The 15,373-nt window shown below is 39.4% G+C and overlaps 1 protein-coding gene across 1 annotated transcript in view; it reads left to right on the plus strand.

The window, feature by feature from the left end:
* The first annotated feature begins 8,641 nt into the window (after positions 1-8,641).
* TRPM1 (transient receptor potential cation channel subfamily M member 1) overlaps positions 8,642-15,373 on the plus strand; it is a 113,152-nt gene continuing 106,420 nt past the window's right edge. The window contains exon 1 of the mRNA XM_046652768.1: positions 8,642-8,756. Coding sequence (XP_046508724.1) covers positions 8,642-8,756 — 115 coding nt within the window. The remainder of the gene's footprint in view (positions 8,757-15,373) is intronic.

Consider the following 15,373-nt stretch of genomic DNA (forward strand, 5'->3'; position numbering starts at 1 on the left):
TAAACTTTAGAATCAATTTGTCGATATCCAAAAAGTAACTAACTTTTCGGAACTTTGATTGGGATTGCATTAAATCTACAGAACAAGTTGGGAAGAACTGGCATCTTAACAAAATTGGATTTTCCTACCCATGAACATGGAATATCTCTCCACTTATTTAGATCTTCTTTCATTTCTTGCATCAGAGTTTTGTAGTTTTCCTCATATCAATCTTATACATATTTTCTTAGACTTATGACTAAGTGCTTCATTTTTTTGGTGCTAATATAAATGGTATTGTGTTCTTAATTCCAAATTCCAACTGTTCATTGTTAGTATATAGGAAAGTGATTGGCTTTTATCTGTTAACCTTGTATTCTGCAACCTTGCTGTTGTCACTTATTGGTTCCAGCAGGATTTTTTGTCAATTCTTTGGGATTTTCTACGTAGACCATCATGTAGTCTGCAAAAAAAGACAGTTTTATTTCTTCCTTTCCAATTCTTATACCTCTTATTTATTTTTGTTGTCTATTGCATTAGCTGTAATTTCTAGTACAATGTTGAAAATGAATGGTGAGAGGGGAAGTCCCTGCCATGCTCCTGATCTTAGCAGGAAAGCTTCTGGTTTCTCGCCATTGAGTATGATGCTAGCTGTAGGGCTTTTGTAAATGTTCTTCACCAGGTTGAGGAAGTTCTCCTCCATCCCTGGTTTGTTAAGAGTTTTTATGATTTATGGGTGTTGGATTTTGTCAAATGCTTTTTCTGCATCTATTAATATGATCATGTGATTTTTCTTCTTTAGCCTGTAGATGTCATGGATTAACTGATTTTTTAATGTTGAACTAGCCTTGCATACCTGGAATAAATCTCACTTAGTCATGAGGTATAACTCTTTTTATGCATTATTGGATTCAATTTGCTTATATTTTGTTGAGGAATTTTTACATCTATGTTCATGAGAGCTAGTGGTCTGTTATTTTCTTTATGTGTAATGTCTTTGTCTGGCTTTGGTATTAGGGAATACTGGCCTCATAGAATAAGTTAGGAAGTGTTCCCTTTGCTTCTATTTTCTGGAAGAGATTGTAGAGAATTGGTATATTTTCTTTCTTAAATGTACTGGATAATTCATGAGTGAAACCATCTAGTTTCCTGGTGCTTTCTGTATTGGCAGCTTATTAATTATTGACTCAATTTCTTTTTCTTTTTTTTTTTGAGGAAGATTAGCCCTGAGCTAACTGCTGCCAATCCTCCTCTTTTTGCTGAGGAAGACTGGCCCTGAGCTAACATCTATGCCCATCTTCCTCTACTTTATATGTGGGACGCCTGCCACAGCATGGCTTGCCAAGTGGTGGCATGTCCGCACCAGGATCCGAACCTACGAACACCGGGCCGCTGAAGCACAAAGTGCGAACTTATCCGCTGTGCCACTGCGGCCGGCCCCAACCCAATTTCTTTAATAGATATGAGCCTATTCAGATTATTATTTTCTCCTATGTGAGTTTTTGTAGATTGTGTCTTTCAAGGAATTAGTTCATTTCATCTCAGTTACCAAATTTGTGGGTATAGAATTGTTAGCAGTAGTCCTCTCTTATCCTTTTAACATCCATGGGCTCAGTAGTGACGGCTTCTATTTGATATTTGATTATTAGTAACTGTGTCTTCTCTCTTTTTATCTTGGTTAGCCTGGCTAGAGGTTTGTCATTTTATTAATCTTTTCAAAGAACCAGCTTTTGGTTTCATTTATTTTCTCTATTGATTTCCTATTTTTAAATTTCATTGATTTCCCCTCTATTTTTAAAATTTATTTTCTTGGATTAGATTTAATTTGTTCTTCTTTCTCTAATTTTCTAAGATGAAAGCTTAGACTATTAATTTTAGATATTCCCTCTTTTTAATATACACATCAAGGCTATAAGTTTCACGGCTTTCACTATATCCCACAAATTTTGATTAGACTGTATTTTCATTTAATTTAGCCCAAAATATTTTTTTAAATTCATCTTGAGATTTATGCTTTGACCTGTGTGTTGTTTAATTTCCAGGTATTTGGGGATTCTGCAGCTATTCTATTGTTGATTTCTAATTTAATTCCATTGTGGTCTGAGAACATACTTTATCTGACTTCTGTTCTCTTAAATTTGTTGAAGTGTGCTTTAGGTCCCAAAAATGTGGTCTATTTTGGCAAATATTCCATGTAAGCTTGAGAAAAATGCATATTCTGCTGTTGTTGGATGAAGTATTCTATAAATGTCAATTAGATCCAGTTTATTGATGGTGCTATTTAGCTTAACTCTATTCTTATTTATTTCCTGCCTGTTGGATCTGTGAATTACTGATAGAGGTCTTTTGAAGTCTCCAACCACAACAGTGGAGTTATCCATTTCTCCTTGAAGTTCTATCAGTTTTTGCCTCATGCATTTTAATGTTCTGTTGTTAAGCGTATACTCATTAGGATTGTTGTGGAGAATTGACTCCTTTCTCATTATGTAAAGCCCTCTTTATCTCTGATAAGTTTCCTTTTCCTGAAGTCTGCTTCGTCTGGAATTAATATAGCTACTCCAGGTCTCTTTTGATTAGTGTTAGCATGATATATCTTTCCCCACATTTTTACTTTTAATTTATCCGTATCTTCATATTTAAAGTGAGTTTCTTGTAAACAGCCTATAGTTCGGTCTTGTTTTTATTATCCACTGTGACAATCTTTATCTTTTAATTGGTATTTTTTGACCATCCACATTTAAGTGATTATTGATGTAATTGGCTTAACATCTAACATATTTGTAACTTTTCTATTCATTACATTTGTCCTTTGTTTCTTTTTGATCTTCCTTTCTTTTTCTGCCTTCTCTGGTTTTTATTGAGCATTTTATATGATTCAGTTTTCTTTCTTAGCTTATCAATGATACTCCTTTATAAAGTTTCTTTAGTGATTGCTCTGAAGTTTGTAGTATACATTTGCAACCAATCTAAATCCATTTTCCATTAACACTATACCACTTGATGGGTAGCGCAAGTACCTTGTAACAGAATATTCCCAATTCCTCCCTCCCATCACTTATGATAGTACTGTCATTCATTTCACTATCTATGAGGTATAATCACCCAATACATCATTACTATTATTATTTTAAACAGTTATCTATTAGATCAATTGATAATAAGAGAAATAAAAGGTTATTTTATTTACAACTTATCTAAGATTCTTCCTTGCTTTACTTAGATCTGAGTTGATGACCCATATATTTTCCTTCTATTGAAGAACTTCTTTTAGCATTTTTTGTAAGGTAGATCTACTGGTGACAAATTCCTTCAATTTTTTTCTGAGAAAATCTTTATTTCTCCACTTCTATAGGGTAATTTCTCTGGATACAGAATCCTAGGTTATTGGTTTGTTTCTCTCAGCACTTTAAACATTTCACTCCACTCTCTTCTTGCTTGCCTAGTCTCTGACATGAATTCTGATGTAATTCTTATTCTTGTTTCTCCATAGATAAGGTTTTTTTGTTCTCTTGCTTCTCTCAAGATTTTCTATCTGTCTTTGGTTTTCTGCAGTTTGAATATGATATGCCTTTGCATTGATTTTTGGGTATTTATTGTGTTTAGTGTTCTCCAAGCTTCCTGAATCTGTGATTTGATGTCTGTCATTAATCTTGGAAAATAGTCATTATTACTTCAAATGTTTCTTCTGTTCCTTTCTCTTGCTTCCATTTATTTTTCATTCTTTTTTCTCTTTGCCTTTCAGTTTTGGAAGTTTCTATTGACATCTTCAAATTCACTGATTCTTTTCTTGGCCATGTCCAGTCTACTGGTGAGCCCATCAAAGACACTGTTCATTGTCATTACAGTGTTTTCGATTTGATTTGATTTCCTTTTGATTCTTTTTCAGAGTTTCCATCTCTCTGCTTACATTACTCATCTATTTTTGCATGTTGTCTATTTTTTCCATTGGAGCCCTTAGTATGTTAATCATAATTATTTTAAATTCCTAGTCTCATGATTTCAAAATCTCTGCCATATCTGATTCTTGTTCTGTTGCTTGCTTCATCTCTTCAGAATGTGTTTTTTCTTGCCCTGTAATTGTTTGTTGTAACCCAGACATGATGTATTGGATAATAAGAACTGAGGTAAGTAAGACTTTAGATGGGGGGTTTATGTTTGTCTGGCTAGGAGTTACACCTTTGTTACTGTTTACTGCAACCATAGGTGTCTGAGGCTTTCCTCTAGTGTCTTTTCTCTTTTTTTTTTTTTTTTTTTTTTTTTGGTCTCCCTGATGTCTTGAGTTCCCTTGAAAGTCCTTAAGTAGAGTCTGAGCCTTGCGGTTCTTTCAGCTGTAATTCCCTGGTATTATATGGAAGCCCTGTGGTGGTGGTGGTGAGGTAAGGGGTGGAGAAGCATTTGGTCATCCTTTGATCAGGTCTCAGTCTTTTAGTGAGCCTGTGCCCCTGGGCTCTGACCTTCACAAGTACTTTTCAGCTTTTTTCTCCCACTTACGTGAGATAAGAAGACTAGAGGGGGCTGGAGTTGGGTATTTCCCTCCCCCTACATTGGTTAGCCTCTGATAAAGTAGTTTCCCTTGATGGCAGACAAAGAACAGACTCTGAGTGTATTTCAAAATGGATATTTCCCCTCCCCCTGCCAGAAGCATGAAGGGATTTTTCTCTGATCTTCACTGTGAGGACCTGGTGGGGCTCTTAGGGGTAATACTCACAAAATTGTGGGGACCTCACTAAGACTGGGCCCCCCTTGGGTTTTTACCTCTCAAGCTAGTTAATAGCAGCTTCCAGTAATTTGTCGATTATAGTTTAAGTTTTCCTACCCATTCCTGGCTCCCAGTAAGTTGTGATTCTCTGAATTTGCCTGTGTCTCCAGTTTTCTGGATGTTAATTCCTATGACTTCAACTCTGTGGTAGATTTATGAAGATTTTTCTCATGAGAATGGGCGTGATGTCTTCCAAGATCTTTACATGTTCAAGCAGAAACCAGAAGTTATTGTAAAGTATTTAAATTTTATATTTGTTTAAAATCCCACAAGATATTATTACTATATTTTATATAGTTGGAACCTATGTATATGTACATGCAGCTTCCTATTTTCATTGTTCTTTTTTCCTTTCCGCTGCATACATCCATCTGTGATATTTTTACTTCTCTGTGAAGAAAGCCCTTTGTAATTCTTTCATTGTGTGCCTGATATCGATGAACTCTATTACTATTTGCTGGAAAATGTCTCTATTTCCCTTTTGTTGTTGAAGGATATTTTTGCTGAGCATAAAATTCTAGGTTGGCAATTGTTTCCCCTCAGCACTCTGAATGTATCATTTCATTATCTTCTGATTTTCATTATTTCTGTTGAGAAATCAGCTGCCGTTTTAGTAGGTGCTCCATTGAAGGTAATCTGTTTCTTTCCTCCTCAAGCTCTTAAGATTTTCTCTTTGTCTTTCGTTTTCAGCAATTTCACTATTGCATGTCTAGATGTGTATTTCTTTGTGTTTATTCTGCTTGGAGTTGTTTTGGATTCTTAACTTGTGGGTTAATATCTTTCGTCAGTTTGGACAATTCTCAGCCGTTATCTTTTCAGCTGCTGTTTCTACTCCATTTTCTCTCCACTCTTTCTGGGATTCCAAAGAAACACTGCTAGAGCTTTTCATTGCAGTTTGCCCTCTTTTCTATGTTTTTCTTACTTTTCTTTCCCCTACTCCATTCTGGATAATTTCCTCTAATTTGGCTTCAGTTTCACTAATTCTCTCTTCAACTGGTCTGTTGTTAACCCAATCCATTGGACTCTTAACTTCAGTTATTGGATTTTTCAGTTCTATAATTTCTAGTTGGCTGTTTTTCAAAGCTGTTAAGGTATTTTTTAGTTTTAAGTTTTCTGCAAAACTTTTCAACTTTGTCTCCTACCTCTTTGGTCATGTGAGTATCATTGCATTAAAGTCTGTGTCTGATGATTCCAACACGTGGAAGCCCTGGAGGTCTTTTTCTAGTGTCTGTTATTTCTGCTAGTTCTTTTTCATGTAGCTTTGTGTCCCAAAGTGTCTGATTATCTTTGTGTGCCATAAATTGCAGTTGACAAATTGTTTGTAGAAATATTTTGAGACTTAGGATGGTATATCTTCCTCCAGAGAGGATTTTTATTTTTGCCTCACAGGAACCTTGAGGCCTCAGCAATCTAGGATCACCTTAATTCAGTTGTAAGAATTGAGATTTTCACGCATACAACCCTAAGCTGAGCTGCAATTCCTGTGCAAGCTGGTTCACTCACCTTTATTGCTAAGGAGTAGCTTTTCAAGGTCCCAACCCCAGCACAGGGAATTTACCATGGCCCCATCATGGCCTGAGAGTCTGAGGATTCTGCTCGGCATCGAGGAGAAAAGTCTCCGTCACAGGAAAGGATCCATCCATTCCTAGTCCTCCAACATCTTAAAACTCAACAAGCAAAATTCAGGCTAAATGTCTATCAAGGAAGCTATCAAGGGACAAAGCAAGGGTAAATCCTGAGTGATGCTTGTGTGCCCAGCAATCAGTGTGCCAGATTGTCTGAGAGCACAGCTCTGGAGCCTGACTGCTCCAGTTCCTATTCTAGAGTTGCTGCTTACTAGCTGTGATACCTTAAACAAGTTGCTTAGTCTCACAGTGTCTTACTGTGTCTGGTGTGTAAGATGGAGATAATTATAGTACCTCCCTCATAATGTTGTATTAAGACTTAGTTTCCAGTTCACACCCATTATCATGACTATTATTAAAAAAAAAAAAAAGGACAGAGAACAACAAGTGTTGGTATGGATGTGGAGAAATTGGAACCCTTGTGCATTGCTGGTGGGAATGTGAAATGGTACAGCCACTGTGGAAAAGTGAACAGTAGTTCCTCAAGAAGTTAAACACTGAATCATCATTTGATTATCAATTCCACTTCTGGCTGTATACACAAAGGACAGAACACAGGGGTTTGGACAGATATTTGTACACCCGTGTTCATAGCAGCATTATTTGCAATAGTCAAAAGGTAGAAACAACCCAATGTCCACCAATGAATGAATGAATGAATAAGTAAAATGTGGTATATACAAGCAATTTTGGCCTTAAAAAGGAAGGAAATTCTGACACATGCTACAACACAGATGACCCTTGAGGACATTATGCTGAGTGAAATAAACCAGTCACAAAAGGACAAGTAGTATGTGATTCCACCTATATGAGGTACCTAGAGCAGTCAAATTCATAGAGACAGATGGTAGAGCAGAGGTTGCCAGAAGATGGGGGGAAGGGGAAACGAATAGTTAGTGTTTAATGAATACAGAGTTCCTAATTGGGATGATGAAATAGATCATTGGAGATGCATGGTGGTGATGGGTGCTCAACAGAATTAATGTACTTAATATCACTGAAGTATACACTTAATAATGGTTGCAATTATAAAGGTTATGTTATATATATCTTACCACAATAAAATTTTGTTTAAAAACAGTGTTATTTAATTTAGAGTGCTTTATAGGAGTGTAAAAACTATTGGCTATTATTTGCTATTCTGACACGAGGACAAAGAGAAGGAGGGGACTATAATTCATTATAAAGAGGTCTCAGGGCTATTTGAACACATCTTGGAGAAGCCGCCTACTTGTCCTCATCCTTCCTCTTTTCTGTTTTCAGGTTAGAGTTTAGCCCATCCCCCACAGTTTCCTAAATCACTGCCATCAGGCGACTTCCCACTTCCCTGTGCCCAGGGGATTGCCTAACACCAGGCCGGTGGTTTCCAGAGTGGTGGAGCAGACCCCTCAGAAACATTTCCATTTCTGAATCTGTACTCATGTTTGCCTGCACATCCATAAAACTCTTTAGATGGTAACAAAATGAGCCACAGCAGGTGTTACTGATTTTGGAGATGTGGAAACTGTTTAGACAGCTGCCAGATGTGAAAGCGAAACTTCACCATAAACCTGCTTATGTTTGAACCACAAGTATATATAAATTATTGAAGATTAAATTAATTACAAATAAAAAGGATTTTTATTTTCATTCTTTAAAAACAAAAGAAAGACATTAATTTGATGCTATTGAACCTGCAGATTGGGGCTGGTGTCCTCACTTGGTCTGCCTGTCTTACGATGCCCTGCAAGATGGGTGAAACACAGGCAGGGGAAAAGTCTTGACGTTTCAGCAGGGATGGGGAATACCCCAAGCCTGTGTCAGTGCTCTCAGCAGGGAGTAGGAGCAGGTGGCGGGGAGCTGAAGGCAGGGGAGGGCGGCTGAGAGAGTCAAGTGACCCACAGAGGAGCAGAGGCAATGGCCTGGGGTGGGGGTCTTGGAAGAGCTTTGGCAGCAAGGCAGCTAAGTGTGAGTGGAAAGCCCAAGAGTACAGCTGGAGCAGAGCCTGGCACAGGGTACCCGAGAAGGGCTGCAGCAAATGCAGAGGATGGAGAGCACAGCAAGGTAGGAGCCCAGAGCACAGGCACATAGGGAGTTGGCAGCCACGGTGAGCTGCGCAGGGCATTTAACACTCGGCTGAACACCTGCCAGCCCATGAGGACTCCTGCACTATGATGATATCCTGGGTGGCGGGGGGGGTGGGAGGGGGGTCATGTCTGGTAGGGAGGACAGGCCTCTGCACAACTGTTCCCACAGGAGGTGGCAGGTGCTCAGATGGAAGGTGCAATGGGAGCCAAGAATGGCCACAGTCCCCACACTGGGCTTTCGGGGAAGGACTCCTGATGGAGATGCTGCCCACACGTGGAGCATGAGTTGGGCACAGAAGCAGGGCCCAAGCTTAACAAGTGTGCTGGGTAAGATGTCAAAGGCCAGGAAAGAGCTGGAGGGAAGAAGCGCATGTCTGAAGACCTCCGCATGGGAAAGAGCAGAGTCTGCTGGTTTGACACGGGTGGGAGTAGCGCCACCAAGGCTGGGTTTGCACAGAATGCTAAGTACAACCAGTGGCCCTTCAGAGAGCCCTCAGTCCAGCAGGCACAGGACAGTCACCAGAGCACCCCCTGACCCTGGCTCTCTCCACGTCCTGCCTCAGCAGGGGGCTCAGGAGGCAGATGCTCTCCCTGGAATCTGAGAGGGCAGAGGCAGGGCTGCTTGTCTCCCCCTCCTCCTCCTGCTGATTTAGCCTGGATACTCATCCTATCAGGTAGCATTCCCCAACTGGAGCAGGCCGCCATGGGCATGAATCAGAGAGAACGCATGTTAAGAGACGATCCCGTCTCACCAAAGCCAAGGGACATTCCAACAGGGACTGTCAGGAACCCTTCTCCAGCCCTGCGAATGGGACCTCAGGGAGGCAGTTCACTCCAACACAGAAGTCATTGGCCCTTCAGATGGTTAAGCTCCTGGTTACCTGAGGGTGGGGCTTCCCAAATCCTTCTTTGTGCTACTTTGGATCTGAGAGGTATTCAGAGGCATTTCAGAAGAAAAGAGGGATTCTAGAATCATATGAGTCAGGGAAGTGCTGAGTTACATAAAAGTAAAGAGGTTTCTTCCTTGCAGGACTTTTCAGAGCCTTTAAAATCCCAATATGCATTGTGAATCTCCAGGAGGAAAATATAGTATGCAGAGTTGTCCAAATTAGTTCACATGGGATCATTTTTTGAGAATGTCCAAGCTCTGAGGAGCGCAGTTTAGAAGTTTAGAGAATATTGCTCCCAGGTAGGCCCAGCTCTATAAGGGGCAGCATCTCTGAGTTAGGGACTTCCCAAAGTAGACAACATTCCTCTTTATCCTAGTAACTTAAAAAAAAAAGTTAAAATAAAAAAACAAAAGAAAAAAAAAGTTTGATTGGCCCCTTAGGAGGAAGGAACTGGGCACGATGGGAAGGGAAACCTCAGCTCAGGTCTCCCAGGACTAGGGACAACGTGGGACTAATTGCTAACAACCTTTTTAACCAGGATGTTTGTTGTTTGCTTGCTTTCTGAATCAACTGGAAAAGCTTTAAAAAGTAGAATGAGTCAGCCCTGAGAAAGAAGGAAATCCTGCCATTTGCAACAATTTGGATGGAACTTGAGGGCATTATGCTCAGTGAAATAAGTCAGAGAGAGAAACATAAATGCTGTGTGAGATCACTTGTGCGTAGAATCTTAAAAAATTAAACTTCTTTAGACTCTCAGAGAAATAGAGAGTAAAGGGATGGTTACCAGGGGTTGCCGGGTGGAGGGAATGAGGAGACGTTGGTCAAAGGCTACAAAGTTCCAGTTATAAAATTAGCAAGTTTTGGAATCTACTGTACAGCATAGTGATGATGGCTAATAACACATACCTACCACATACTTGAATGTTACTGAGAGAACAGATCATAAATGTTCTCACCACAAAAAGGAAATGGTAACTGTGTAACAGGATGGCGGCAATAACTAACACCACAGTGGTAATCATTTTGAAATTTATAAATGTATCAAATCGACGTGTTGTACACCTTAAGCTTGCACAATGTTATGTATCAACTATATCTCAGTAAAGCTGGAAAAAAAAATGTAATAGGGGACCTTAGAACAGAAAAAAGACATTAGATAAAAACTAAGGAAATCTGAATAAAGTATCGTCTTTAGTTAATGAGCATATATCAACATTGGCTCATTAATTATAACACTGTACCCTAAAATACATGCTATCATAGTAATATATACCACATATATACATTTATATCATAGTTTAATTCTATCATAATAAGATGATAATAGAAGAGTGCAGGGAATATGGGAACTCTCTATGCTAGCTTCTTAATTTTTCTGTAAATCTAAAGCTGTTTAAAAAATAAATTCTATTAAAACATAAAAAAAGAATGCCAGCCTCTCCCCTGCTGTCTGCACACTCAGCAGAGCCCGGCCTGAGCTGCTGGAAGCTCCGTGCACTCGCCCTGCTGCCCTCTTTTCAGCAGCCCTGCCTCGACCTGTTTCTCAGAGACTTTTCAAAAGATTTTTATCAAAAGATTAAAATTCAAAGTCTTTCTGCTGATTGAAACAAAAGATTCGAGTAACAAGAGTTCTCTGTGCCCAGAGCTTTTTGCTTAAAGCTTTACTGAGATTTATTGGATGAGCCTCAATTTTGGTTTGGGGTGCGTTTTTGCTTCGCAGGTTATTGCAACCAAATTGGATAAAATCCAAGCTTTAGTAGCTATGAAGCTTTACTCAAAAGAGGTGAGCCTGGTAGGAGATTATCTCGAAGACCATTATAAGCTCTCCCTTTCCACTGAGGCGTGATGCATGAGATATGAATAACATGTGCCAGGTGAGGAAGGAGAGCGCCGTGGGTGGAACCCTCACGCACTGTGATGCATCTTCCAGTGCCGATCTGTGAGAAGGAACAGTGGTTTTGTGCAGCTCCTGCTCATCCTTTCATCTCCCAGCGACCCTGTTCTTCTTATGCAGTCAGCTGCTATAAACGAACTCAGACGGAGGCGAAATAACTTCTTGCCGTGGTTCCTGCCTACATTTCTTCTCAGAAACACAGACATCTGAAAGGAGGAAAGGTCAAATTGACTTTCATATAATTGGACCCACATTTTGGGAGATTCGCCGTTGCTCCAGAGTAAGGACTTAAGAAGCATTCACTGGATGTTTGGGATTTGGAAGTCCCCCATTAGGTCCCACCAGAGGGCAGGACATTGCATTCAGACTTTTAGAGATTCCAGCACAGTGGTGCATTGGGGCTTCTTACACGTGGCTGGTGAACTTATGAATTAACAAGATGTCAGGAATTTTGTGGGGAAAAAAAATCAGCTCAGATAATGCTCTTTCCTTGGAATTTCCAGATGCTCCAGTCGTGATCAGGCCAGCCCAAAGCAGCCCCAGGCACATCCTCCTCCTTTGCCCAGACTGACCCACACAGCCACAATAGTTCTTGGCACTCCTACCATTCTAAGACTTCTACAGAACTTTGACATAATTGATTATGTCCACTGCAAAGTCATGGGCCATATTTGCATTGTGGAGATTATTCTGGAAACCAAAAAATATTACATTTTTGGCAGGTTTTTCAGCCATGTGCTTGTTATCCCAGCACATATCATCTGCAACATTGCAACATAACCCACTGAGAAGTAAAAATAAATAAATAAAAAAGAAGAGAAAAGAGAAAAAATGAAGAGAAAGCTCTCATGATCAGACAGAAACCATTGTCCGACCGGGATCCTCCCACTGATACTTCCACAGTTGGTTCTCGAAAGTCTGTGTCCTCCATTGCAGAACGACCAGAGATGGAGGCCTGTTAGGAACTCCAGCTCTTGCTGGCCTGGAGCTGGGTGCAGTGGAGAAAGGAGGGGTGACAATGTTGCTGCCAATATTCAACTATTGATGGGGCTGGGAACCCTTTGGAGAATAACCAGCAGAGTTTGGCCAGCATGGCCGCAGAGGCTCACAGGGGGCCTCTGCCTTTCAGACAGAGAGGGAGCTTCCAAAACCTGCATTCCAAATGTTTGAGGATCTTATTTCCCCCAAGTGGAAAAATCTACTTTGTTTTTCTATCAGTCAGTGGAGGATTTATGGAGAAATGGAAGCAGAGTTTACGGTGATCAAAAGCATTGATAGACCTGCAGATGTCTGCCTAATCTAGTTGTCCATTTATTTATTTTTGTGATTATCTTTGATAACACTACAGATTTTAAATTCCTTTCTAGCCTTCTTCATTCATAGTGGCATTATTCAATGAAATGAGTTTAATTTACAAAGCAAATTTTTTTTTAAATCTCCTACATCAGCTTCTTTATTTCAGAGATTCTGCTAATCGAGTCATTCCCATGTCAACACTATCTTGTTTTAAAATGTATGTAAATAATTCAGAAATATGGAAAGTGGAAGCTTCCCCTGTAGCCAATCCCAGGAGCAACATAGTTTGTTGCACAAATATAAGTCCTACCTCAAAATAAGATTTTGAGAAGGAAGGTATTTGGAACAGGGTTTCCAGGTCAGGATTCACATACCTTTTGCTGGTCAGTGCTAGCCTGAGCCCTCCATCCTCCCCAGGTCTCTCCCACCCTGCCCCCCATTCCCAGTCTAGTCTTTCCCTTTGCCTGCCCATCACCTGTCCCTGGGAATCCTGCTCCAGCTCACAAGTCTCCTGGCCCGCCTGCAGCCCTGCTTTTTGCCAAAAATGCCTCCTTTCCTCAAATCTGCCACCTGGACTCCCACTCAAACTACATGCCCAGTTGAAGTACCCTCCCTCTCTTTTGATAAGTTCTCTCTCCTTTTATACTTTCCTATTACTTGGAAATATGATTAGAATGCTTCCTATAGTCTGACTTATATTTCAAATGTGTTTGTGTAGGCACCATCTCCCCTACTAGCCTGCAAACCTTGGGGGTCATTGCCATATCTCTGCACAGCATAGAAGAGGTGATGTCAATGGTGAATTGAATTGAATGAACTGTAGATAACAGGGAAGCAAGAGGCCAAGGCAAGTCAGAAAAGTTAAAAGATGATTGACAAACTGGGGGAAAATATTTGCCACTTTATCACAGTCACAAGTTCACTATCTTTAATATATATAAATAAGCTTTAAAAATAAAGAAAAAGGCCCTATTAAAAAATGAGCAGATTTGGAAATTTTACAGAAACAGAAATGCAGATGGCCCTTAAACATGAAAAGATGTCCAACCTCACTCATAAAGATAAATGCAAATTAAAACTACATTGACCTACAGACATCTAATAGAACACTCCACCCAAAAACAGAATATGTATTCTTCTCAAGTTCACATGGAACATTCTCCAGGATAGATCACATGCTAGGCCATGAAACAAGCCTGAATAAGTGTAAAGGATTGAAATCATACAAAGCATGTTCTCCAACCACAGTGGAATTGCATTAGAAATCAATAACAGAAAGAAATTTGAGAAATTCACAAATATGTGAACATTAAACCACATACAGTCATGCGTCAGTTAATGACAGGGACACGTTCTGAGAAAATCATCATTAGGTGATTTCATCATTGTGCAAACATCGTAGAGTGTACTTACACAAACCTTAGATGGTACAGCCTACTGCACATCGAGGCTGTGTGGTACTAATCTTACCAGACCACCACGGTGTATGTAGCCCACTGCTGACTGAAACACTGCTATGCATGACTATACTCCTAAGTAATGAATGCGTTAAGGAAGAAGTCACACAAAAAATGAGAAATTACTTTAAGATGAACAAAAATGAAAACACAACATACCGAAACTTACGGGACACAGCTAAAGCGATACTCAGAGGGCAATTGATAGCTGTAGAAACCTATTTTAATAATGAAAGAACTCAATAATTTAACCTTCAGCTTTGCAAAACGAGAAAAAGAAGAACGAACTAAACTCAAATCAAGCAGAAGAAAGGAAATAAGATGAGAGTGGAAAGAAATAACATATAGAATAGAAAAACAGTAGAAGCAATCAATGAAACCAAAAGTTGGATTTCTGAAAAGATAAAAAAAATTGACAAACCTTTAGCTATACTGACCAAGCAAAAAAGACAGAAGACTCAAATGACTAAAATCAAGAAGGAAAGAGAAGACACCATTTCTGATCTTCTAGAAATAAAAAGGATGCCATGAACAACTGCATGCCAACGAACTGAAAACCCAGATGCAATAGACAAATTCCTGGAATGACACAAATTATTGAAACTGACTCAAGAAGAAATAGAAAAATCTGACTCCATCTATAAAAAGTAAAGAGCCTGAGCTGTTAATTTAAAAAATTCCCTCAAAGAACACTCCAGAACCAGATGGTTTCACTGGTAAATTCTACCAAGTTTGTAAAAAGACTTACTACCAATCCTTCACCAACTCTTACAGAAAATAGAAGAGGGGGGACATTTCCCAACTCAGTCTATGAGACTGGTGTTACCCTGATACAAAAACTGAGAAGGGCAACACAAGATAACTATAGACCAAAACTATATTGAGACACCATTTCTTAATAAGATTGACAAAAATCCAAAAGTTTAACAACATATTCTGCGGATGAGACTATAGGGAAACAAGAACTCTCATAAAATGCTGGTGGAAATGCAAAATAATATGACCTCTGTGGAGGGGAATTTTGCAATATTAGAAAAATTATGTATGAATTTACCCTTAATCCCAGCAATCTTATTTCTAGGAAACTAGACTAAAGATTACTGGCAAAGTGCAAAGGACATGTGGCAAGGCTTTTAGTTGCTGTGCAATTTGTAAAGACTGAAAACCACTCATGTCCAACTGGTTGAATCAGCTTTCATGCATTCACCCAAGGGTTTGGACTGCATAGCTACAAAAAGGAATGAGGAGTGGCTAAGAAATCCCCAGGAAAAGTGGAACAGTTACGTGCAAAAGTCAAGGTGGGAAAAAGTTTGTAACTTTCTCACATAAGTGGTAACTTATGTGAGAAAGAGGAGGAGATAAAAAACAAGTATATATATATATACACAGATACACTAGTATTTAAAA

The sequence above is a fragment of the Equus quagga genome, chromosome 2, assembly GCF_021613505.1.
Source record: "Equus quagga isolate Etosha38 chromosome 2, UCLA_HA_Equagga_1.0, whole genome shotgun sequence".
In the NCBI taxonomy this organism is placed as follows: Eukaryota; Metazoa; Chordata; class Mammalia; order Perissodactyla; family Equidae; genus Equus; species Equus quagga.